This window comes from Chiroxiphia lanceolata, chromosome 6 (genome assembly GCF_009829145.1).
Source record: "Chiroxiphia lanceolata isolate bChiLan1 chromosome 6, bChiLan1.pri, whole genome shotgun sequence".
Lineage (NCBI taxonomy): Eukaryota > Metazoa > Chordata > Aves > Passeriformes > Pipridae > Chiroxiphia > Chiroxiphia lanceolata.
In genome coordinates, this window is record NC_045642.1 from 11640966 (window position 1) to 11667413 (window position 26448).

A 26448-nucleotide genomic window follows, 5' to 3' on the forward strand; every position below is an offset into this window, starting at 1 on the left:
TCATAGGCTGGACTCGATGATCTCAGACGCGTTTTCCATCCTAATTGATTCTGTGATTTATGGAACTTCAGTGCAGCCTGGGCCGCCCGCACCTTATTTATAACTACTGAGCGCACTCCGTTACCGTAAATACCCACATGGGCACGCCCACAAAGCGGAGTTACCGTAATTACCGCCACTGAGCCGCCACGGCATTTCAAGGACGTGAAGCCCAACACGTGCTCCCGTATATCACAGGAAAGCCGTAATGCCCCGAGAAAAGCGCATGCGCCGTGCGGCGGCGGGGGCGGGAGCGCGGCCGCGACCCGGTGGGGTGAGGAGAGGAGAGGAGGAGCGGCCGGTCCCGCCTCCTCCCGCTCCTCCTGCCCGCGGCTCTCGGTGCGGCCGGTCCCGCCTCCTCCTCCCCGCGGCTCCCGGTGCCGTCGAGGCCTGCCCCGGCGCTGACTCGCCGGGCCGCGGGGTGTCGCGGAGCCATGGCGCAGCGGAGGGCGGCGGAGCGCGGGCCTTGCCAGGCGGCGGAGAGCGCCAGGCACCAGCGGCAGCTTCTGGAAGGTGCCGGGGGCTCGGGGCGGCGGGAGCGGCGGTGACCTCGCCCTGGCAGCGGGACGGGGACGGGCCCGGGCCTTGGTGCGGCTCTCGGTGCCCGTCGGTGCTCGGGCACCGGCCCCGTCCCGCGCGGGCTCGTGGGCGGGAGGGCGGGCGCGGCCCCGGACGGTGCGTGTGGGGTGAGGCGGCTCCCGCCCCGCGGGTGCTGGGATGGGCCACCAGCTCCTTTGCCTTCTCCTCTGCGTGAGGGAACACGCGTGGGTTTGTGTGTGTGTGTGTGTGTGTGTGTGTGTGTGTTATTCCACAACCGGCACGGCTGAAGTACAGAAAGTGGAAGTGACGGAAAGCGCAGTTGGCTGTGTTTTCTTTTTCACCTTCTAAGTTGCTTATTTATTTATCTATTTATTTATTTATTTTGCTCCTCGGAGAAAGTGGTGTCAGACTAACCACGGTCGCAGCGCACTGGAACAGGCTGCCCAGAGGGGCTGTGGAGTCTCCCTTGCTGGAGATGCTCAAGAGCTCTCTGGACGCAACCCTGTGCCATGTGCTCTGGGATGACCCCGCCTGAGCGGGGAGGTTGGACCAGGTGAACCACTGTGGTCCTTTCCAGCCTGACCCATTCCGGGATTCTGTGGTTGTACCTGGTTCATGGATGCTGCCTTTGGCCTCGGCTGACCCAGCGCACACCTGCGGGGTTGTGCTGACCTCAAACCTAAAAAACCTTAAAGCCTATACAATTGCCAGCTCACCCAGCTGGCTCTGTGGGTTTCATCATCCTCTTTCTGCGTTTCACAACAGTGAGGTGTCAGCGTGACCCGTTTGAGTGTTGTGTATTGGCACTGTGGTCATGCCAGTGGTGTCTGCGAGGGAAAACACAGGCTTGGCTCTTGCTGTGCTGTTCAGGTGACCTTCGGTGGGAAGCTGTGCAAGCTTCAAAGTGCCCAAGGAGAAAGTGGTTTAATACTCACACACATACACACCCTAGTGTGGGTGCAGAGGGTTCTTACTATTTATTTCAGTTTAAAATTCTCCACGTGTATAGCTGCATTTGTGTGAAACAGCGTATTGCACATATGTGGTTATTTTAATAAAAATCTAAAATACAGACCTAAAATGTAATTGTGTCACTTACTGTACTCCCATTGCTTCCCTTACACAAGAATTTAAAGGCTAATAAAAATTTATACAGACATATCCAAGAGAAGTCCTTTTCTGGTAATTCCCAAGTCTGGGAACTGTAATCTTTATATTGCAGGGTGGTGTGTGTGTGTTTACGTGTTTCCTCCTGATGAGTGTGTATCATCTAACTGGCCAGTGGCTGTGCCTGGTAGCCTTTCATTGGAGGGGAAGAAAACCCACAAATCTGTTGTATTGTACATACTGAAAACTTAACTTCAAGTTAAATCTAGTTAATTAGACTGGCAGAAGATTTCTGGCAAAAAGGGAAAAATATGTATGGCTTATGTCGTTTTGCTCTGTTTTTCTCTTTAGAAATGTATTTATTAATTGATGCTCAAATTATTTTGGATCATAGAAGTTGACTTCTATGGGATGTTTGCCAGTGTAAGAACTGCACATTTGTTTGAAAGCTTTCAGGGAATGTGAGCTATATATGTTACTGAAAGCATTTGTGGGAAGATTATGCCCAGAAGAGGGATTACTTTTAATATTCCCTTAAAGTGTAAGTTTGAAATCTGTTGTAAAATGTGAGGGATTGCTTTTTGTTCTTTTGTTTTGGTAGTGTTGGGGTTTTTTCTAACTTTGTTTTATGTTTAATTTCAGGGAAAGCTCTTGCAGAAGGTGGATCGGCTCGGACATCACTTCTTATTTTGGTCTCCATATTCTTATCAGCTGCTTTCCTTATGTTCCTGGTATATAAAAATTTCCCACAACTTAGTGAGTAAGTATATCAGGAAATATTAATTTCTTAATGCGTTTGATTTTCAGTATCAAATTTTAGAAGAGCCTGCATGGAGTTAAGTGAATTTTACTCACATGAGTTAATTATAGACATAACCTAAAATAAATTTGAGTTTATAACCTAGAATGTCAGGATACAGAGCTTATTACTGAAATACTGACCAGTAGGATCTGTGTAAAGAGAGTTGTACTTGACCTGGGGTTCTGTTGCACAGTTGTGATACCATGTTTTGAAGTGTTACCCCCATCACATCAGCAGTGTTAACTGACTGTGTTCTTCACCTTCTTCAGCTGAGAGCCAGAATGTGCTTGGTTAGGGCTGGTTTCACTTCAAAATTCCTTGTACACTGGTAAAACTGGAGGCTGGCACCAAAAGGGGAAATCCTTCTTAGCTAAGCTTCATGTTCTCTTTTTCTCCTTTTGTGTCATCAAGTGCTTGTGTTGGAAAGGTAGGCAGGTTGACAGGATGGAAGCCTGCTTGCCTGACAACTTTCCTTTTCCTTTTAGTAGTTAATTTTCTGTCTGATTAAGTCGCTCAACAAGTTCAGTTTGCAACAGCCCAATCCTTAAGTCCGAGGGAGCGAAGACACTCAACTGTGCTGCCCAGGGTTAAGGTGTGACATGAGATTTTGCCCTGAAAGCTTTATTTATTTGTGAGGTGAAGTTCTGCCTCTCTTGCTGCACTTCAGATGTTGTGACCCCAGCATTGAGGCGGCTGTGTTTGGTTTTGGCTGAAATGTTGAGTGCTTTCAGTTGCCAAGGTTTGGTTTGCGTAATTATTTCTTTTTGATCAGTACTTGGTAAGAAAAAAAATCCTGGAAAAGAAGCAGATGATTGTACTGAATTAAAAAAAAGGGTTGCAAATATCTAAAATTGCAGATTTTCTAATATAAACCAAACTGTAAATAATAAGTGTCCATTTGAGAACATTATCACAGCAATAGTAATGGTTTGTTTGTTGAGGCTGCAGTTTAGTGATGTAGTGTATCTAATTATCTCTATATTCAGTAATTGTACTATTTGATTATATTTCCATCACTCCTGATTTTTTTTTTTCTCTCCAGAGAAGAAAGAGAATGTATAAAGGTTCCTAGAGATATGGATGATGCAAAGGCCTTGGGAAAAGTCCTGTCCAAATACAAGGACACGTTTTACGTTCAGGTGTTAGTGGCTTATTTTGCCACGTATGTTTTGTATCCTTTTTCAGACATAAAGGGCAGTTTTGATGTAGCCATACTTCTCTGAAACACTAAATGAAAAATATGAATTTATAAATTCTTGATCATGGATGAAAAAGTTGAACATACGTGGAAGTGTTTATGAATAGACACAAATATTTTAAAATCTTTGAACTTAAAAACTTTTATTGAGTGTTCCAGTATGTTTTTAGGACTATAAGAAAGGGTTGTGTAGAAAGAAATTGATGTATGCATTTATAGTAGTAAATGCTGTTGGGGATGCAGCTTCACCTTTACTGTGTCTGTTATGGACAGTATTTTTATCTGTGGTATTAAGCTTGGTCTCACTTTAGTGCTATGCTAACTCACTAAATTGCAAACTGAATTTTGAATTAGAAATTACTGTGATTCTATAGGAAAACTAAGACTATTGCACTGCTTTTCCTCAAGACATTCAAAAGTGCCATATGAGGGTAATTTACAGAATATTTAACAACATTTCTGAAGGAAAGTATTTTGAGTCCACTCTCGTCTCTGCAGTGCCCACATTCAGAAAACCAAATCTCTGTTTCCTTTTAGAGGGAGCTGGATTTCTGAAGTACTTTCTGTCCAGCAGGACACAAAGGGTACCTGTGTTCTGTGTCAACTTCTTTTTCCTGAGTGCTGAATATATTAATTAATCATTAAACACGCTCTTAACTGGAACACTTAACTAAAGGTTAATAACTTCAAAAGCTGTATGAGGTCTGTTTCACAGTTTTCATGCAGAAGACTTTCATAACTCAGGAAAGACAGCACTGGATGTGCCATCAGTGATTATCCTTTATCTTATTCTTTTAAAGTGTGTTTCACCAATAATAGGTTTAGGAAGAAAATTAAAATGTTAGTTTATATATTAACAAGAAGTAGAATAGCATTGGCTGTTTACTGGTCTACTGTAGCAGCTGATGTGACGACATTGCCTGTCGCAGACTGTGATCCGCTGGCAGGCGCGTTCCAGTTATCTCCGAACCTTGACACTTGCTTAGCAGAAGCTGTACTGGTTGTAATGGACTCCAGGAAGATTATTTGGCTTTTTAATATTTAGGTCAATTCAACTCAGATAAAGTAGTGTTGCAGATTTTTTTTTTTTGCTTTAACTTTTCTATCCAAAGTGGGCAATACCTCATAGTCTCAAGTGTGCCTAGCAAGCCTGAAGCTCCACTGCCTGTTGGTTTATACTGCAGAAACTTAATTGTTGCCTTTTTGAAAATCGCCGACTGAAATTAGTGATCATGTACTGTAATGAGTGATTACACCACGCCTACCTGGAAGGAAGCAGCTGCCTTCATACATTTCAGTCTTCCATGAAACTTGTGATTATGGGCTTGGACAGCCCTGTGAACTTGTCAGAGTGAATATCTGAAACCACTTATCTGTAGTAAACAATGTAAAATCAGAAGAATGTGTTTCCTGGAAGTCCCAGTAAATCCCCAGTGTCAGTTGTAGCACAGATGGAGAGAAAAATATAGTCAGCTTTTATGTAGTGACTTATTTTTTGTACATAGAATGATGAATCTACCCCTTGTTGCTCTGTGCTTGAGCTTCTTGTGCTACTCCGCAAATGTATGTTGAAGTAAGGATCTTGAGAGGCTGTGCCTATTTATCGACATTGTAACATATATCTTGAATGCTTGGAAAATTAAGAAGTGGGTAGCTTTTTAAAAATGTTTTTCTCCTTGACTAAAATGCATCCAGCTTGCAAACATTTGCTATTCCTGGGTCTATATTCCTCAGTATCCTGTCAGGGTTTCTTTATCCCTTTCCGCTGGCCTTATTTCTTGTTTGTTTGGTAAGTATGGAAGATAGAAATACATGCCCTCACAAGCTATCTCTTTGGAATACAACCAAGCATGTGAGCAGCTTCCTGTTGGAAACGATCAGAGTCTGAGCAAAACAGGGATATACTTCAGTTTCTGGCAAACAAATGACTTCTCATTTAGCTCTGCTGTGAGAATGGTGTTATCCACAAAATTCACCGTAGGGGTGATGATCCAAAACACTAAGCTGTTTCTCCAAGTTTTCTTAATAACCAAGGCATTGGAGTGTGAATCAGCCAGAGTTTCCTTTATTCTAAATTTGTTTACCATCTGCCAGAACCCAGTTGTAATTTCAGAACACAATTACTGTGGTTTTATTATCGCGCTGCAAAATGCATCTGTTTCTTAAATTTAAATGGCTTAAATGTGCAAGAAGCTTAATTTAAGATTTGAAATGTATGTTATCGACAAGCTTCAAAAAAGGTGTGCAAAAGATGCAGTTGTAATGTGCCTTAGTATTGAGATTGAGTGATTGAGTAGGTAGGGAGGACCATGTGGCTGAATTCTCAGGTTTGAATCTCTTTAGTGCCATTATGCCCCTTATTTGCAAAGCTTTTACTGTTCAAAATCTTAAAACTGCAGAAGCACTCAGTGTTAACTGATACATAGTCAAAGTTTTCTACTTGGATTGTTAAGATTGATCTAAATGCCTTTGGAAATAAGGGAACTGTCTTGAGTCAACAGCATTCTTAGGGAGCATGTACATACTGATGGAGGGCTGAATGGAAACAGGCTCTAGCCCCCTGGTGTAATTAATAGGGATGCAAGGCTGAGATTAATTAGAGTTTCTGCTCATCTGTTCTCTTTTTTTTTTTTTTTTCAGTGCTCAGGACTTGGAGCTTCATTTTGCTATATGCTCTCATACCTAGTGGGGCGTCCTGTTGTATACAGATATTTAACAGAAAAAGCAGTAAAATGGTCAGAACAGGTAAGGCTTCTAGAGATGCTGGAATTTGATACAAAATGTATAGTGGAATAGCATGGAAATCTAGGAGGGCTTGTGCACATGTATCTAGTTATAAAGAAAGGATTCCAACTCCTCTCTGAGAGTGTGTAGTTACTTTCTCTGTGTGTTTGTAAACAGTGGGGAGTATTCCTGCTTTTATGGTATTTCCCATGAGAAAGTTGTTCTTACCTAGGAAGAGTTTTTAACTGACCACCCTTGTTTTAGCTCGTGTCAATAGGAACCCTCTGCAGCTTCAGGTGATGCCAAGTAATTGCTCTAACCGTCAGGACTAATGAAAGCTGGGCTTGTGTTTTTGTAGGGCAGGAAAACCTGTAGCTGTAAGTCTGATTGCAAAACCTTGATTTGAAGGTGTTATTGTAGCTGGAGCATTTAGAAACTTTCTGTTACAGTATCTGGTAACATTATTTTCAGCAAGACTTAATTGTGAGAGGAGGCTAAAGGTTCTGAAATACAAAAACAGTGTATGATTTGTAGCTGACCTTTAGTCTCTTTCTTTGATACTCTGAAACATGTTCAAACATTTTTGTTTGTTTGTTTTGCAAGCATGAAGCACAACTTACTACTCTATTCTGTTCAGGATTTTTTTGAATCACATAAAAATACTTTAAACTTGTCCTCATTAGATAAGATATGGAGCTGTGTCTAGCACAATTGACCTCAATAAATGATACAATAGTGTTTTGACTCTTGACCCAAGTATATTTTAATGTTTCAGAATTATAAAATCAAGATTATATCGCAGTATAATCTTGAGGCCACTCTGAGTAGCAAATGGTTCCTATTTCCATTAGTAGAAGTGAATATGATTTTAAATTACATGTGTAGCTCATATCTCACTGTTTCCAGGTTAATAGGACCGTATCATCCTTGCATATTGAGGGCTAAGCCATTTTATGTGCAGCATTAATCAATATTTAAGTATTTGTCCTTCACTGAGATTTAAAATCCTTACAGTGTTATTACTGAACAATAGCAGGGCTCCTGACTTTGGTGTTACAGTTAAATATAATTTTGGCTAAAGGTGAAAAACAGGGTTGTGACTGGGGTGAGTTGCTATGTGAGATTTCAGATGGAATTGCAATCAGACCAGGTTTGATTTCCACTCTTTGGGGCCAGATGACCCTGTTTGGGCTTAAGCTTAGTGAAGGTCTGCCAGGATAGGCCAGAAGTGGAGGATGCTTTGCTATCCTGGTAACTTGGTTTGAGGTTACACTACTTGTTTAAAAGAGCTGATTTGCTAAAGCCAGGCTGGCAGGAGAAGAGGCCTTGTTGTAGCACTGGTGTAAGGAGCTGGGCTACACTTGAGAATATAATGAAAACTGTGAATGGAGTTGGAGCTGCTCCTTGCTCCTGGGTAACGCTGGGCATTTGAACATATGGGGAGACAGGCTTTGCAACTGTGCTGGCAGCAGCCACCTGATGAAGTTCAGAGCCATGACCTGGGTAAGCTTCAAGTGAGGAATAAAGCTGTGTTCCAGGTTGGATTGTGAGTTAGGGCAGAATGGGTTGAGGAACAAAGTTCATTGCTGGTTCCTGCACAAGCTTTAGGAATGGAGTTACAGGCTGGCTGTGTTGGTTGGGCTACAGTTAGGCAGAGGGAGCTGTGCTGGAGTTGGGTAAGGCCTGCTGCTGTCCCTGATGACTCTTGAGTTGGGTGATTGAGACACATCACCACCCTGCTCTGCCACAGACAGGTATTTCCAGAGTGACTCGAGTACTATTTACAGGTGATTCACTGGTGACTCTTCCCCTCATGCATTGTTTAACTGCTGTTTATGTTTGCAACTTGTCAATGTGTACAAAAGATAGGGCCCCCCTCACAAACCTCTAGTAGTAAAATCCTTTTGTATTTTCAAGGCAGGGATTTTCTTTACTAATTTTTTTGTTGTTTTTGTTTTGGCAGGTTGAACGACACAGAGAACACCTCATTAACTACATAATATTTTTGAGAATAACACCTTTTCTTCCCAATTGGTTTATCAATATAACATCTCCTGTAATCAATGTGCCATTGAAAGTGTTTTTCATTGGCACTTTCCTAGGTAAGAGTTGTGGCTCATGAGCTGTAGTTTGGGGTGGCCAGAAGAAGGGGCATGATTTGTCTCTCCCTGTAGGTGTTATTCAGCTGAGATCACACCTACCAGATAGCTGAAAGATTCCACAAGAATGTTGTTTCTATGTGTGGAGCTTATGGCAGCAAAAGATTTTAGCAGTCAGGACTGTTCTGATGTCCTGGCCCAGGCTTAATTACTTGCTTAAGGAAACACACATTATCTGAACACTTTATTAGTAACATTTTGTTCTGCTCCATGACTGTAATACTTGTGAACAATTACATGCTCCTATTTTGGGCTCAGCATGGCTGCGTGAGGATGTTCATGATGTTAATCTGAAGCATTATTTCTCAGCTTCCCACTCCATGTTGTCCATTAAAACATGTCTTCTGAGGAGTGAATTAATAATTTAATTAATGTAGTGCTAAACACTTTAGGTTTTTTAATTGGCATATTTTTGCAAACACTTTTTAATCTGGTTAGGAAACAATCCATATTTTGCCTTCGTGAACTTAAATAAAATCAGTTTGCAAATAGACGACCTGCAGTCTGCAGTCTCTAAAGAGCAGAGATTATTTGCTTAGACTCGTGTTTGTGTTAAAAAATGGTGTAAAACCAGTTCTTTTAATAAGTGTTTTTTGTCTTTGATTTCTGTATTTACAGCCCTCTTAAAAAAAAAAAAAAGAAAAAAGTACAAGGTGACAAAATCTCAAACTTTTGGTGTTAGAAGTTGGATGACTAATTTATGGGGTTTTTTTACCCTAACAAGTTGTTTTTTTCATCCTTTCCCTGCTGCAGGTGTGGCACCACCGTCTTTTGTAGCCATTAAGGCAGGAACAACGCTGTACCAGCTTACAACAGCAGGGGAGGCTGTTTCCTGGAACTCTGTTTTTGTTCTCATGTTTCTAGCCATCCTCTCCATCCTACCAGCTCTCTTCCAGAAGAAACTGAAACAGAAGTTTGAATAAGGATCAAACTGGACCAGAATTTCCCATACTTCATCTCAGGATCAGCACTTCTGATATTTGTATATTTGCTTTTCTATTGGATCTTAAGCAATTAAAGGGGAGGCTTGTAATTGATAAGAATGTCTTTAAATGAACACATGGCCTTAAACGGAAGGAACTGTGTTCAGATATGTACTGCATATAGTTTTGTAACCAAACCATCAGAGTTTTACTTTGGGAGGGGGGGGTGTGTGTGGCTCTCAGAATGAGATAAGTGAAAACATAGATGTAACATCTTGCTCTAGTTATATGCAGAGCAAAAATTGTAATGTGCTGATGCTTTCTAACACTTGCAGGAAAAAAACCTTAATTAACCCAGTCCAACTTTGTAACATTCTCTGTAGGCTTGCATGTGATCTGGTCTGAGAGCATTTCTCACTAACAATATTTCCCTTCTTTTTTGCCTTTGGGAGTTTCAAAATAATAATATAAGAACGGTGCTCAATCAGAAACAAAGGTTCTTTGCAGTACTTTAACTACAATGTTATTCTCATCCTGTTTGTTTACTTCTATTTATTAGTGCTGTGTGGAATTAAATACTTGAACCTACATCTGCTTTACTAACTGGATTAACAAAGGGGAAGTGTCACATCATTCCCTCTTGTCCTCTGTTAAGTTTTATTCTGGGAGAGGGTATAGAAAGGGAGAGAGCAGCTTAGAATTTTTATCTTGGCTGGCTGATGATTCTTAAGTTCTAATTTTAATTTTTTTCATGTTTATTATTTTGCCAATATTTCACTTGCATAGATTTATCCTGCCAATTTAAAGTGATCGTATGGTTACATAAAACTTTCAGTTCTCAAGTGATTTAAAAACGCTTAAGCAGTGTAATATTACCATTTCTCAAGCAATATGTAAAGACTATAAAATTCTTCATTGCAGCTTGATTAGCTAGAAGAAATGTCAGGTACACAAACTGGTGCAGTTCCTGTTAAGTAGCTGATCCCAAACAATGTTCAAAGCACCATGTGACAGCAGGCTCTTGTGTCAGTGTATATAAAAATGAAAGGAGGGTTCCATTGTCTCCTAACTCAGTAACTGGCAATGGGCAACCAGCTCTGGTTCACCTTCAGGAGAAATACGTGTGAGGTACGTGATACCTCTCCCCGTGTGCTTCCAGCTGTTGTAGTTTGTTGTGTTGTCAGTGGAATCCCATAAAACGAGGCCCTGACCAGTGAGGAACTGGGGAGTGCACTGAAGTTTTACCCCTCTGAAACCAGTGCTGCTGACATGCTTTAAGTTGGTGCCCCTGCAGTGTCTCGCTGAAATGGGAGTCAGCACATCACCATGTGCTCCAGTTCCAAGGTTTATTTGTCTGTGTCCTCGTGTTAACTCATGATCATATCACAGATCTTTGAGATGTAAGAGAACAGCTCCATAAATGTGATAGTGTAAAAGGTACTGGTACCTTTAAATGGGTTTATTCATTTTGTAACATAATGTTAATTGACTCTTTCATTTCATCACAGTATTGTATGTAAATATATAGTAAATACTATTGATACACTGTTTGTCTTTTATTTAAATCTGGGCTGCACAGTAAATGGTATTTTTTACATAAGGAATTCATATCAGTTCTGTTTGCAAATTTATTGTAAGATCATTCAGCTTCAGCAATTATTTTGTTATATAGAATTTACTCTAAAAACGTACTTTGGCATTAAAAACTGAACAGTGATTATTTTTATTGCTGCTGTTCTAATCTCCAGAGTTCCTCTACCCAGGGGATTTTATTCCATAGTAACTCTGAGTGTGAATTTAGCTGTGTGAGCAAGTGTCCCCTGGACTGAGTATGAAGCTGCTGTAGATTTACAGCCTACTTTTCTGCATAGTTAATTTTTCATGCAGATGAACTCTCAGAATAAATTACCTACTACTTACTGTCCAGTGGCTTTTGTCTAAATTTCTGGTCAATAACAGATGCTGTTGTAAAATCCCTTCTGTGCTGTGTAAAGCCAATGTTTTGGTGGAACCTTGACACTAAAGAAGGAACTGAGCTATGTTTCAATCTAACTATGCTATCACTTGACTTTTTCACTGAGTTCTGTTTCACTGTGTAGATGGGATCAGGCTTTGTTACTCAAAACCTGTGTTTGAGCCATAAGACTGGGTTCCCATCACAATGACTAAAAGCCTTAAAACCTTAAAAAGGTTGAAAATAAGGTTCTTTATTTTTTCAAAACCTTAGCATTTTTTTAACCTGTCCCTTCCATGTTTATCTTCAGCTGCCAACAGCCTGAAGTGGTTTCCTACCCCATGAAGACTTCTGAGGGTTTTGAAGAGTAAGGCAGGCCTTGTGAAAAAGGCAAAGAAAAGCACTGTGCTGTGGAATACTGTACTAGCCTACTCTTTCCTGTAGGGAATCCAGCAAGTGATCCAAGAGAGAGCTGTAACATTTTGGCAGAAAAACAGAGGCTACCAAGAAACTTACCAGGAAATCAGAAAGATGTAGCTTTGTTTTTTAATTGCAAGGGATTTTGAGCTGTTAGGTGACCTGTTTATCTTCTGGAATTTTTTGTGATACCTGCATGACATCATTACTAAGTGTCTCTCTTTATTTGATAATAAAGCTATTATATAAAATATGAAGCACTGTATTTTTTGAGTATCATGAAGCATGCTGAACTTCCCACTAAGTTTAATTTTTTATTAACCTGTTTAAAAGCGGTGAGTTCTTCCTAAATGGTATTTTTAATGACTGATTAAAAATTAAACTGAGCTGATTACATCTGTAAATGAGATTAATTCTGTTTCTCCCTTTATTTCAAAATAAGTAGGTAAACTTGACTTCCTTTTCTCTCTGAAATTGATTTCTCATATACAACAGTAAATTTGAAAAGTCCTTCTTGTTTGCACTGGAAGGCAACTGGATATAACTTGTTTTATCTCCTCAAATAAAACTATTTGCATAATTTGCCTTTTTTTTTATTTGCATTAATCCCTGATGGAAGGCCCCTGTGCCAAACTTTTTTCAGCTTCATTCACCTTCCCTTAATATTCTGTCAAGTCCAGTTTATGAAATGCTTTTTTTTCTCTTGTATTGAAAGCTTACTGGAAGGGTAAGACAGAAGAAGTAAAAGTTTAAAAATGAGAAGTCTTTCTTTAAGTTGCTACTGAATGATGTTGTTATGCGAAGTCAAAACATGTTTTTTGTTTTTAGGTAACTGAAGATTTTCATGTGTTGTTCCTGAGAATTCTCATCATGTACAGTTTCTGTCCTAACCCAGTTTTATCACGGTAACTAAAATGCAGTGTGTACTGCTCCCTTTGAGGGATGCTGCCTGCCTCATACTGCAGTGAAGCTGCCTCATACTTCTGGATGAAGCTGAACAAGCAGCAGAATTGACTCAGCCAGGTACCTGATCAAGGACTCAAACACCCAGAAGCTCCTGCAGGTCCACTTTCAGTTGTAAGGACTAACTGTAATAGAAGCTTTTGTGAGAGCTGTTGATACAGGAATGAAATCCATACCTCTAGTGTTTTGCACTGGCAGTACATTTGAAAGGAACAAACCAGGATTTCCTTAGGTTTCTTAGTCACATTTTCTTTCATCCTTGTAAGTGGTAACAGTGGGAGTAGTGGGAGCTAAATCACTAAGAATCAGACCTTCTAGTCAAACTCCTCCATTTAAAATCCTTCGGCACAGTGAACAGATCCTTCTGTCCCAGAAGTGCTTGTCCATTCCTTGGCATCCACTACAGAGCCAGCGACAGAAAGCGGAAGTCAAACCATCCCTCAAATACTTAATGAACTACTTTTTATAATGTGGGACAATCTCTTTTGCAGGATTACAAAATTGGGGATGTTTTTTTTTCCTCCCAGAAGACTAAAATGACAAAAAACTTTCCTTCTATCATAAGTAGTGGGAAGTTTGTGAACCGTGTGTTTTAGTATCAGAGAAACGAAAAAAAGTTTTTACAGGAGAGCAGGATCCAAAGTGAGTTTTGCAAAAATTACTCTATTTTTATGACCAATTGATGTCTTGCAATGACAGTTATAATTCTCAGATGGTGGCTTTATAGCTCCAGGTCAGCCAAACTGAAAGATGTTATGGCCTTTTAATAATGGCAATTAATATAAATAAGAGCATAATATATTTACTAACATACTATAACTCCCCTCCCAGTTCTTAAAAATACTCCACTTAGTGTAATAATTCACGTTTCCCTGTTTTATAGTACACAAGGAAGAATCTGGGTCTGGATTACAAGAGCTAATTCAGTGACTGGTGTATATATGAGAAGCCTCATAAAAGCTCCTTTCTGTAGATAGTCTTCCAAACACAGAGAATTCTGCTCAGGTACAGCTGTAGGACTTCAGTGATCTCTTCGCAGCCTTAAAAGGTTAGAAGGCTCTGGAGAGGGGTGGGAGTGCTGCAGTGGGAAATAGCTTTTAAAAATCTGCCTTGTAATTAAGATCTAACGTTACAGTCACAACTCCTGGTTTTTCTTTTACAACCTAGCCCTGAGCAGTTGTATCCAAAACCTGGAATTTGCAATGTTTACTGTACTTGGAGGAATTCCATGTCACGAAGAAGTATTCTGAGCAGATCACTAAATCATTTGTATGTTTGACTCTTTGTTCTGTGTTAAACTGATTTCTCATGACTGTGAGAATTACAAACTCCCAGTCAACCCAGAATTTTTGCAGGATTTGCTTCTACAGCTGGATTCCTCTAAGTCTATGCAGCCTGATGGGATTCATCCAAGAGTACTCAAAGAGCTGGCTGGTCATCATGAGACCTCTCTCAATGATTTCTGAATGGTCTTGGGAATCTTGAGAGGTCCCAGTTGACTGGAAGCTGGCTAACATTGTCCCAGTATTCAAGAAGGGCAAGAAGGATGACCAGGGCAACTACAGGCCTGTCAGTCTCACTTCAGTGCCTGGTAAAATTATGGAGAAGATTACTCTGGGAGTTACTGGAAAACACCAGGAGGGCAATGCAGTCATCGGTCACAGCCAAAATGGCTTCATGAGGGGAAAGTCCTGCTTGTTGAGCCTGATTTCCTTTTGTGACAAGTCACCTAGTTGACCAAGGAGAAGCCAGTTGATGTAATCTGTTTGGATTTCAGTACAGTTTTTGATACTGTCTCTCACAGGATCCTTCAGGACAAACTGTCCAGCCCACAGCTGGATAAACACATCATGTGGTGGGTGAGCAACTGGCTCACGGGTCGAGCACAGAGGGTGACAGTGAATGGGGTGACATCAGACTGGTGACCTGTCACTAGTGGGGTTCCACAGGGCTCCATAGTGGGCCCTGTGCTCTTCAACATCTTTATAAAGGACTTGAGCACAGGACTGGAAGGGATACTGAGCAAGTTTGCAGATAACACTAAACTGAGAGGAGCTGTTGAATCCCTTGAAGGCAGGGAGTCCCTGCAGAGAGACCTTGACAAATTAGAGGAGTGGACAATCACCAACCGCAGGAAGTTCAACAAAGAAAAGTGCCAGATTCTGCACCTGGGATGGGGCAACCCTGGATGTACAGACAGACTGGGGAATGAGGGGCTGGAGAGCAGTGCTGCAGAAAGGGACCTGGAGGGGTCCTGGTTGTTGGCAAATTGAATATCAGTCAGTAGCGTGGTCTCTGGGAGGTGGGGAGAAGAGGGACAATGCTGCTTGGGAGCGTAAGAAGTGTTCAGTGCCTTGAAGCGAGAGCTGTGCTCTGATCTGTGCCCTGATAGGAGTGATCTGGTGTGCAGGCTGTACGCCAGAAGTCTGTTGTGTCCGTGTCACACCAAATGCATGGTCAATAAGCAATCGCAGCCAGTTCCCAGTGTCCAGTTTTGCAGACTGGAGAGGATTGCTTTAATGGTAACAGTCACTGCTTTGATTTTTTTTTTTTCTTAAAGAATCCAGGGTAAATAACCTAATTAGAGTCATTAGGAGGTGCCTCATACAATCAGGACCCTGACAACTGCAGTGATCTGTTTGTGCTTTGAGCTCTGTTACCTTTCTAAGCTTAGCTCATCTTGGGAAACAGCTGCCCAGAAAAAAAGGAGATAACCTATTTCAGCCTCTTTCAATTCTCTGAATGATACTGTAATTTGCTGTTGTGGTTTCTTATTGCTTATTAAATAAACTCTTCCAATAATCATGACCATGACTGCTGGCAAAGTAAATCTGATTTAACTAGCATGAGGAATAATCAAGACATCTTTGCATTAAGTTCCATCTTCACTATTTTAAAAAGACTTTATTCTCTTTGACTTAAGGCTTGAGCTTGAAAGTACCAGTCTTTGCCATTGAAAACAGCAGCTGAATCAACAGTGATAGTCTTGCCAAAGACAATGAATCACTAAATGTCTTTATGATTCTGTGGCTAAAGAGTCATAGTTTGCACAGAATTCACCTTTCCACAGATTTTTCTCAACATCATAAAGAATACTTTGAAGAATTTGTAACGTAGTCTAGAGAGTTGTTGCCTTAGTCAAGGACATCTAAACCACTTGCAAAGTTTCCTGATTTCAAGAATTGCCATATTTTGGGTGTCTCCTGCAATGGGAACATTGCTCAAGATTAAAGCTACTGGCCTTTGAATTAAAGGTCACAGATGTTTGTGGTCACTAGGCAAGAGTATGTCAGAAATTAAGTAATCAGGGACGAAAAAGATACAATAGAAAAGAGACAGTCATTGACAAAATGGGAGGAGAAAGCTCGAGGTATTCAGGTAGAGCTGCCGGATGCACAGATTTAAGAGTCTGTAAGTTGGCTGGGAACACAGAGAATTTACCTGACAAAGTATGAATGAGCCTTCCACAGCCAAAATTGTGGTGACTGTTATCTCTCTTGATTAATTAACCCTTTGGTGGTTCTGGTTCAGCAAATTCCACTCATCTTGTCCCTTTCTTGTAGCAATTCAAAGCAAATCTGAGGTTCTTAGTCTAAGACTCTCCTTTTAAAAAAGCATTTCTTGTCCCTTACCCTGTTGCATATCAAGGCACATGTGCATTTAAATATTGCTGCTCAACAGTATCTCTGGTAATTAATTCTCTGCTTACTTAGTGGCCCATCTAACTTTATTTGCTAAATCTTCTAAATATATGGTTATTGCTGGAACAGTTACAGTGCAAGTAAGAAAAATTTTTTATTTCCCCATTTTACCCTTTATTTGACAAAAAAAAACCCCTGCCAACATCTGTGCCTTTCTTACAAGGCCTTCTGAGACCCTTGGGCTGTGACTTTTGTTTGTAAGGGTTAAACTGCAGATCAGGCTTACTCAAAAAAAGTTTACCATGTGCTGAATACATTGTCCTTTGCCACATCGAAAGCAGATTGAGAAGTAAAATGTGCAAAAAATGGCTAGAGAACACAGCAGAGTAAGAGCAACCAGATTTAGCAAGTTCTGTTCTCTGTTGTGTCTTCTGCACACCACCAAGCAGACTCAACATAATCTAAATGTGCTTATTATAGAGTTAACTTGAGCCTTTCACTCTAATATTGCTCCTACCCTGCCATCTTTATTGAAATCTTTCCCTGAAGTTTACTAGTGGTTTAAAACTGAACTGTCAGTCAAATCTAACCAAGATTTTCATGCATTGATAACCAATTCAGTCTTAATCAAGTGACTACTGATAGCATCAGTGTTTCCCACAGTTGTTTCTTTTTCCAAGAAGGATGGTAAAGCTCACTGGGCCCAGTGGTATAAGAGCTTAGTTGTTGTACTGCAAAAGGCTGTAAACCATTGGTGAAGTCTTACATGTGCTGCTGTCTCCAGTGCCCACAAAGAACTTGGTATGTCTTGGCAATGAAAACTCAAATATGTGAGGTTTCGTATGCTTGGTAGCGAGTTCTATTTGGTGCCTGATCAATTCAGCATTAGGGATGCAACCTTAACTACCTGGGCAGTCCTAGGTCATAAACCTTAAAGACTGCAAAGTTTTAATTTCTCCTTTTATAAGCCCTACAAGATAGGGAAGAATTCAGATGCAAATGCCACAAATAGAGAACTGAGAGAGAGGAAGGGGAACTACTTACAGATCTAATTTTAGAATAATGAGGCCATCCCAGGTACCTTTATGGTCAGTGGGAAGAGTGCTGTCAAGACAGACCATATGTGCACATTAGTAGCCCTTCAGCAGCTTGGTTTGGGTCATTCTTCCTTTGGCTTGCCTTCCTTTCCATGCTGGGCCAGAGGGAGGAGTGGATTTCACACAGCTGTGGAAGCCCAACTGTTAAAAGAGATGTCTGTGATGTTAATCCAAATAGGAAAAAGAAAGCCCTCTTAAAACAAAATAACCTCCAAAGCACTTCCCCTGCACCCACCCTCCCTCCCCGTGACCTGGGCCATTTCAGGACACAGCTGCTCCAGGAAGCTGTGGAGTCATGACACCATCGGGGCCACAGCCCTTAGGGAGAGGTGATGGGAAGCTGAAGGTGATGGGAGGACCCAAGCCCAGAGGTGCTTTCAGAGCACCACCACACTGATCTGTGCCCTGAGCAAGTGGCCCCAGCAGCGCCTTCCTGTCCTCTGTGTCTGGTTCTGGTTCTGTACAGGAGAATCGTGGAGCTCCTGGAGCGGGTCCAGTGGGGGCCAACAAAGTTGATCAAGGGACTGGAGAATCTCTCCTATGAGGAAAGGCTGAGGGAATTGGGCCTGGACACAATAGATTGGACTCAATGATCTCAGAGGTCTCTTCCAACGTAATTGATTCTGTGATTCTGTTCAGCCTTGAGGAAAGACGACTGAGGGGGGACCTCATCAATGTCTGTCAGTATCTGAAGGAAGGGTGTGACGAGGATGGACCAGGCTCTGCCCGGTGCTGCTGAGTAATAGGAAATGAGACAATGGGCAGAAACTGATGCACAGAAGTTGAACATGAGGAAGAACAAGAGGAAGAACTAAGTGACCGCACCGGAACAGGTTGCCCAGAGAGGGTGTGGAGTCTTCCTCGCTGGAGGTATTCAGACGCAATGCTGTGCTCTGGGATAATCCTGCTTGAGCAGGGAGGTTGCACCAGATGACCCTCTGTGGTCCCTTCCAGCCTGGCCCGTGCTGTGGTTCTCAGTTGGGAGGGGGCAGACCCCGTTCCCGAGGCTCCCACTGGGGCAGCGCCGCGATCCCCCCACACCGCCGCCCCCTCGCCACGGCCGCCCCCTCAGGCAGGCCCGGCGCGAGCACCAGCAGCAGCATGACGTCACCCCCACGCGCAGGGCGCACGCGCGGCGTTGCGGCGCGCGGCCGGGCCGCCCCCCCGCGGGAGCAGTGGGGGCCGTTCCCACAATGCCGCGCGGCGCCGCCCGCCCCGCGCCGCCATGGAGGCGGCGGGAGCGGCTGCTGACCCCGGCCCCGCTCCCGCCCGGCCCCGCTCCCGCTGAGCCCCGCGCTCCCCTCGGGAGGCAGCATGAGCGGCGGCGGAGGTGGCGGCGGCGGCTCCTCGGCACCGGGCCGCTTCGCCGACTACTTCGTCATCTGCGGGCTGGACACCGAGACCGGGCTGGAGCCGGACGAGCTCTCCGGTGAGTGGCCGCGGCCGGCGCTGCTCGGAGCGGGACTCGGAGCTGCCCCCCCGTCCCGCTGCCCCCGGGCGCTGCGGCAGCAGCTGTGCCCACCGGGCGCCGTGCGGCTGCCCCGGGCGTGCGGGCATGGCCAGCGGTGCCCGCGGGAGTGCCGAGCCGTGCCCGCGGGAATGGCCAGCCGTGCACCGACACAGGGTGCTGGTGCGGGTGACCGAGCTCGGCAGAAGTGCCGCCGTGGTCCGCGCTGTGCAGAGCGCGGGCTGAGCTGCGGCCCCGCCGTAGCCGAGCGCAGCCCCAGCAGCGATGTCCTGCGCGCTCCTCGCAGCCCCGCTGCGTGTGTCAACTTCTGCTTGGGCATTCGACACACACAGTAAATCGGATTTTGGAGAGAAAGCGAAGACCGTTTGCGTGTTCTGTGTTACGTTTCGTTGTAGCACAGGATAAGAATTTTCTCCCGTCAGAATCCGAAAAGAAGTCAGATTGGAAAGTGATTGCTCTGCTGTTGGACGGGAAGGTTCACACCAAATACACAGCTAAACCATGTCAATCTGTACCATAGCACTGTGTCAAACCAGTGTTTTAAAGGTTAAAAATCACTCCCGTGTTTTAGCAGTACCTCGCTTCACCTTTATTCTCGCTGTACTGGCCTCAGTTAAATCAGATTGTTGCTTAGCATCTCTGAGTGTTCAGAAAGCCGAAGGAATGTGGTGGTGAATACCTGTGTATTTGAGCGCTGAACTTGACCAATATTACATTCTTTCCCCCCCTCCCACTTGTTTTTGTTTTTATTAGCTTGCTTTTATAAGATGTCATGAGGGTTTTTTTATAGCATTGCATTTAAGCCCTCCCCCACTAAATAAATGCTTGTGTCTTGTAGAGTGAAATTTGTGTTAATAGAACTGACTTCTTACATTGAGCTGTCGTAAACTTTGGCTATGATGGAAACTCTTTTTTTCTCGTTTAATGACTTCAGACAAATTTTCTCTTATGTCCCTCATGCTGAGCAGTACCTTACCCTAAAAGAATTCATGTTTGTCTAATTTTAAAGTAACTGTAGGCTACAGTTTGAGACTTAAAGAGTAAGTACAGCATAACAGTCTGCTCTGTAATGGCACTGTAAATTACAGCATTAATTTCATTTAAGAAATCCAAGAGAACAAAATGCAGTAAAATTTCATTGAGGGATATATGAGAATCCACGTATTTTTTTTTTTAATTAAATGGCAAATGAACAAAGTTTCTAGATTGAAAACAATTAAAAAGATGTTAATTTTGTTATGCATTTACTATATATCTATTTGTATATATATCTATTTGCACTGAGTGCAAGGCACACTCAGTAATGTTCCCTCTTCTTGGTAGAAACATGAATAGGTCTTCTCACATAATTCAATTTAAAATCAGCAGTGCATTACTTTGGTGTAGCTATCTAATAGTAAACTGGAAGACATCAGTGCCTTTTTTAAAATATTCTGTCAGAGTGAGCAGGTCTGAAAGCTGGAGCATGATGTTCTTTCTGTATTTGCTCTCCTGGTCAAGGACTACATTTACAGTATGTAAAACTGTAGTGTGTGATGTATCTTGGTCTCTGCTATTGCACCATCGTACTGTAACAGTGTTGCTTGTGACAAGGTGTGGGTTTTGGGGGAGAATAGGGTTTTTAATTTATGGGAGAGACAGATTTTTGCATGATTTGAGGAAAGGTTTTAGAAGATGGGGCGAACGAGGGGGAGGAGGATGAATTTCTGATAATGTCACAGCATATGAGATAGCTGGAATTCTGCTGCATTTTCTTGAGTTTGTTGTGTTATTAATAATGCATGATGGTGTGACTGATAATGCTTTCAAACTGTGTCTTAGGTTATAGCCTCCTAAAGCGTCCACCGATAAAAATGGAAAGGGCCTCTGTTGATTTCAGTGGGTTTTGGATAAAGCTTTGAAACACTTTGTACTTCCTGGAAGCCTTCCTTCTTTGAATGAAAGGGTTATTGTGCACTGTGTTTTTCCCCCCCCTCCTTCTTATTTCTGTGCTGCAAAATAGGTTCTGAATCCTTGTACTGTTGAAGCAATTCGCCTCATAAGTGCCCATTGTTGGGGGAGAGGCGCTGGCACTTCAGCTGGTGGGTGCAGGGGTGGGAGCCGGGACCGTGATCCTTCCCCAGCGCGGTGAAGCCGGGCACGGCGGGTCCCTCCAGGGCTTTCCTGCGCCAGGGCTGCCGGAGCTCAGCCTGGCATGATGTCATCGCTACCCCACCGCCGCAGGGAGCCGGCGGCCGCTGCCAGGGCCTCCGGGGATGCTGCCGGCAGACTTTGTTCTCACCAGGCTTGATGAAGCCGTGTATTTCAGGTGTTCAGCCTCAGCATCGGTGATACAGCGTTTTCTGCAGACTTAGAAATTAAGGATAAGCTCGTGGATTGATGCTCGGTCTAGTTACTTTGTTTGGAGAGACACCTCTGATGGCGTTTTTCCTTTGTATGCTGGGAGCTTACTGAATGGCACAGCTGTAATGCTTTTTCCTGAAAAAGTTGGCTGGCCGATGCATAGAATATGTATATATGTATATATGTTTGTTTTCTCTTAATGTTGTGAGAAACCCTCTATTTGGGACTTCATAGTTAGTGTGGGTTAAAGATTCTCTATTGCCAGGGCTTTTTTATCCCCCAATTCAATTCTGGGCATCCTTTCTTATTTTGATAATTGTGTTCTCACCGGGTAACGTGCTAAAGGAGATAGGAGAAATTTGCTCCTAGGTGGTAGTAAAACAAAACAAACAAAAACCCCAACACTGGATAAAGCTTAAGCTCCAGTGTCAGCTGCTAAGGTGCATTTCCACCTTTCCAGATGGTGTTGATATGCCAGAAGTGATGACAGAAATCTCTTAAGTACACTGCAGAGGTCTGTTACAGGTAAATTTCCTTCATAGAGCAAATCACAGAAGAGTTGAGGTTGGAAGGGACCTTTGGCAGTTGTTGGGTCCAACACCCCTGCTGAAGCAGGGCCACTTAGTTGCCCAGGACAATGTCCAGGTGATTTTGAGTATCACCAAGAAAAGAGATTGCACAACCACTCTGGGCAACCTGTGCCAGTGTTCAGTCACCCTCACAGTGAAAAAGTGTGTTTTGGTGTTCAGATGGAGCCTCCTGTTTTGGTTTGTGCCCATTGCCTCTTGTCCTGGCATGATACAGAGCCTCTCTCTGTTGTCTCTGACAACAAGATTCTCCTCTGAGCCTTCTCTTCTGAATGCTAAACAGTCCCAGCTCTCAGCCTTTCCTCATATGGAGATGCTCCAGTCCCTTATTTGTCTTTGTGGCCCTTTGCTGAGCTCTCTCCACCATATGTCCATGTCTGTCTTGTGCTAAGGAGTGCAGAACTCCAGGTGTGGCCTCACCAGTGCTAAGTAGAAAGGCAGGATCACCTCCCTTGGTCTTCTGGCAATGCTTTTGACCAATTCAGCCCAGGATACCATTTGCCTTCTTTGGAGCAAGGGCACGTCGCTGGCTCCTGGTCGTTCTGGTGACCGCCGGGAAATGATGAAATACATCAACTCCCAGAAATCTTCTGTATGTAATATAAAGTATTGTAATACTGCAAAACTATGATAGGACTTCTTAATTTAGGTTATATGACTGTGCCCTGGAAAGGTAAGGAGAATGAAGCTATGCCTCATCTTCCAGGTGGAGTCCCTTATCTGTTGATTTGGTTAGATGTGATCTACCTATCTGTTCGTGGGAAACCTTGCAGTGTATGGAATGGCTGGAGTTTCTGTTCTGTGTTCTTTTTCACTGAAGGACCTTGTTTTCTTTTTCTCCTCTGTGGTGCATTAGTTTTTAACAATCATTTGCCAATGGAGTTTGTTTATTATGGAGTGGCAAAGCAAAGGATCAACTTGCCATTGTGCAACACTTATGTGTAATTGTAGTCTTGGTAGTTGTAGTCTTTTGCTATTAAAAGTATGGAACTTGGATCCAAATATCTGGACACCACGGTGTAGTCTAAAATTTTTTGTTGCACGTGCCTTAGTCTTGAATATTGTGTCATAAAGATTACAATAGTTATTGCAGAAATAAGTGTTACACAGCAGAAATAGTCTAAAGAAAAAAGTATGGACATCAATGATTTAATAATAGGATTGTTTTTTAAAACATCTTGCTCTGGAAGACTAAGACCAGTGACCTGTACTAAGACCTGTATTTTTTTTCTGCCTGTCTTCCCAGTCTGAACTGGTTTTAAGGTTTGGCCCAAAAATTAATTTATTTAGTAAATGGACTTGTGTTCCTTTGTGAATGTCCTTATCATGGTACTCTGAATTGTCCATCTGGTCATGAGCTTCATCCTTAGAGGAGGATGAAAATAGTGTTAGGTGAAACCCATGTGTCCAGGAAATATCCTTCCCATAGACACCTGTGTGTGTGTAAATTATGTAGCATAACAAGAGTGGTTATGAGTAAGGCATCTGCGGCAAGTAGCCACTCTAATTATTGCTGTGGTGTGAAATTTTAAAGGAAGTTGATACCTGGTGTATGGTATTCACCTAGCTCCACTCAACCTCACCAGTAAGATAAAAATGTTGTCTCACCTCATTTCTCTGTAATTGAAGTATAATTATTTATCTATTTTATTGGCTGCAGATTTAAAATGACAGCTTATCTTCATATATTTCCTGCTGGTGGGGTTTATTTTAATTGAATTCTGTATCAATATAAACTTTAAAAAAGCATGGGTCTCATGAAATAATTGAAAGTATTTGCCACATATATAATCCAATAAAATCACTCAGTATTTTGGAATTAGTATAATATTTCCATTGTGGTAGTCCATGAAGTAATGCTGTTATCAGCATCTGTGTTAGTTTCCAAGTTCAACACACTTAAATATTTGAAGACTTTTATTTTGCTGCAAAGGTATTTGTAAGGGGTAGCTAAAGGGAAAGAGGAGGAGGAAGAATTTAAAGTAACAGGTATAATTTTCCGACTGACATTTGACCTGTTTTGTAGTTTATTCTTTTGGGCACTTTTATCTTGGAATTAAGACATGGCATTTGGGGTTGGAGCCAGATGAGATTCCTGCAGTGAAGCCTTTCTGCAGTACTGTTTTTTCCTTGGGTAAATAGCTTGCGATTAAATTTCTCTGTATTTGCTGTGGTGGTAGTACCAACACTTGCTGCAGAGGTGAATTGCATTGGTGGGAGCCATTGCTTGATTTTTCCAAAGGCTGAAGTGTTCTGTGATTGTGTGGTTTTGCTTTTGGTGAGGTTTTTTTGTCCCTCTTCCTCTCTTTGTCCATAATGTGGATGGTATCCATGCAAGCTTCCCACAGTTCCCAATGGTGGGCCTCTTCCCTTGGGGATTCATTCTGAGACTGAAAGGGAGGGTTTTCAGTTTCTTTGCCTCCCTGAGATTGCTGACCAAGGTGGTGTTAACTCTGGGAGGCCTCTCAGTAGCACCAAGGCTGAGACCACAGGATGTTTTCACATAGGTCACTGTGGATGGGCAGCAGATAGCGACAACTTTTGGCTGGACTTACACTGGCACATGTGAAACATTTTAATCCAGATAATACTTTATTCCAGTCTTCCCTACCCCCTCTATCTTTTCCCAAGGAGCTGGAGCTGTTTGCCATGTTTGAGTGCCAAAAAGGTCTTTTGTCTCTTTGGGAACTGAGGCAGACGTGCTGGGGTAGCTGATATGTAGAATAAAGAATGGCAGAGCTGATGTAAGGGGGAAGCAGCTGTACTTTACTGAACTACATTTGAAGCCACAGTTTATTGGTGGTGTTTCTGTAATGCCAGTCTTGTCATTATCATGTTTGTATTTTAGGTTAAACTGAGCTGTGTGCTTTACAGAATCATCCCCTCAAAACTCACAAGGCTCTTCAGTCTTCCCTCCTTCAGTATTCAGTTCTAAATTTGGTTTACTTATAAGGCTCTTTGATAAGGTGTGGGGGAGGAGAAAGGTTACTCTTGATTTGAGAGTAAACTAAAGATGCTAGAAGTGTCTAAAGAACCAAAGTTTACAAGTCTGTCTTCTAAGTCTTTTTAAAAAGCCATAGGAATGTCACCTTAATAAAGCAAGGCATACAAAGATAGGTTGATTTGGCTTTTTGTTCTTTCAGGGGTTTTTCATGTTGTTTTGTTTTCTTTGCAGTTTGTTTTGCAAGAGAGAAGCTATACAAAGGGAAGATCTTAAGTGGATTATATGGGAAATACTGCCATTTGCAAATAATAAATTTTTTTTTTTCGTAAGCCTTCAAGTTATTGATCCTGTAGTTACAAGACACCACAACTGTTTATCTGCCTGTTGACTTAGTGAAGTCCTTCTTGAGTGTTCTTGGTAATGACTTCTCAGACTTATCTTTTGAATTCCCTCTAACCTGCAGGGCTCATGTAGCAGAAATGATGCACACGAAATGACAGTGTCAGAAGCAATTACTTACTGATGCACGCTGTGCAGTAATTACTCTCTCAATTTCTTGACAACCATTTCAGATTTGTGGTTTGTAGAGAAGTTTGCAGCGAACTGGAATGTTATCCCTGTGAGGCTTAAAACATTATTGCACAGAGAAATTATCAAGCATTCTGGCACAAATTGATGAATGATGAAGAGCTTACTTGGAGTGCTTCTGCTCAAGGCAGTTGCTTAGTCTTTCGAGGAAAATGCTACTTTGGTTGTGGTTTGATGGGCAAGAGACCTTTGGTTTCAAACTTTCCTATATAAGGGTGGAGTATTGCCTTTTTATTTAGTTTTTTTTTTTGTTTCTTTGACTGGTTGTAAAAAAACCAGTGCAGTCAGGTACAGTGTGTACATCTGTATTTACATATTTAATGTACATATAGATACTGAAGCATTTTAAGAAAGAAATTTTATTGCATTTCATGGATAAGTGATCTGCAAACAGATAACATGGCAGTCAAAAGCAACCTTTTAATTTTCATGTGTAGCAACATTTCAGTGCTTGAGTGAGGAAAAAAGTTGGTTTTACAGAACCATATTCTTTCAGCATGACTTCAGGTGAGTTTGGAAAAGTTTTTTTGCAATTGTAGTTGCCTGTTTAGGTCCACAGTTGCATTCTGTTGCAGTGGTTAGAGATCTTGAAGTCACCGCAATGTACTGATCTGTGCATTGCTTCTGTCCTCTACAAGCATAAATTTTTATGAGCTTTTCTACTATTTACATATTTTACTTATTCCTCCTTAACTTGATACTTTCAGCAAGCTCCCTTACCAATAGTTGTTTCCTGGGTTTGGTCCCTAAGCCCAGGAATGTCCTACTGAGCTGTCATCAGAGTTGCATTGGGGAAGAAATATGTCCCTTAAGTTAACAAGGTTGGTGCCAGCTGTAACCAGCATAAGGCTGTCATGTCCCTTTCTAGCTCTTTTATGTGTGTGTTCTGGGAGCTTGAAATATGAAATAGCTCATCCAAAAATTTTGCTGAAGGCTGGTAAAATTTCTCTTTTT

The 26448-nt window shown here is 42.3% G+C and overlaps 2 protein-coding genes and 1 long non-coding RNA gene across 8 annotated transcripts in view; 2 read left to right on the plus strand and 1 right to left on the minus strand.

Annotated features, from left to right (window-relative positions):
• The first annotated feature begins 381 nt into the window (after positions 1–381).
• TMEM41B (transmembrane protein 41B) lies at positions 382–12120 on the plus strand. 2 transcript variants are annotated; one of them, XM_032691079.1, is made up of 7 exons: positions 382–552; positions 2329–2446; positions 3531–3659; positions 5382–5475; positions 6327–6431; positions 8374–8512; positions 9323–12120. In XM_032691079.1, exons 1-7 carry the CDS (start codon positions 474–476, stop codon positions 9490–9492), a joined length of 834 nt encoding a protein of 277 aa, XP_032546970.1. In that variant the 5' UTR covers positions 382–473; the 3' UTR covers positions 9493–12120. The 2 variants fall into 2 exon arrangements, with proteins under 2 accessions (XP_032546970.1, XP_032546971.1); XM_032691080.1 differs by lacking the exon at positions 382–552 and adding an exon at positions 2096–2227.
• LOC116788319 lies at positions 8302–18639 on the minus strand. The gene is made up of 3 exons (XR_004357595.1): positions 18390–18639; positions 17512–17705; positions 8302–8913 (listed from the first exon to the last, which is right to left on the minus strand). It is a non-coding gene; the product is annotated as an uncharacterized LOC116788319 (long non-coding RNA).
• A 145-nt stretch (positions 18640–18784) lies between these two features.
• Positions 18785–26448, plus strand: part of DENND5A (DENN domain containing 5A) — a 68547-nt gene continuing 60883 nt past the window's right edge. For 2 of the 5 annotated variants that reach the window (XM_032690294.1, XM_032690295.1), the window contains exon 1: positions 18852–18993. In XM_032690294.1, coding sequence (XP_032546185.1) covers positions 18879–18993 — 115 coding nt within the window. In that variant the 5' untranslated portion in view covers positions 18852–18878. Of the gene's footprint in view, positions 18994–26448 lie in introns of all 5 variants that reach the window. The other 3 variants (XM_032690296.1, XM_032690298.1, XM_032690297.1) reach the window with 3 other exon arrangements.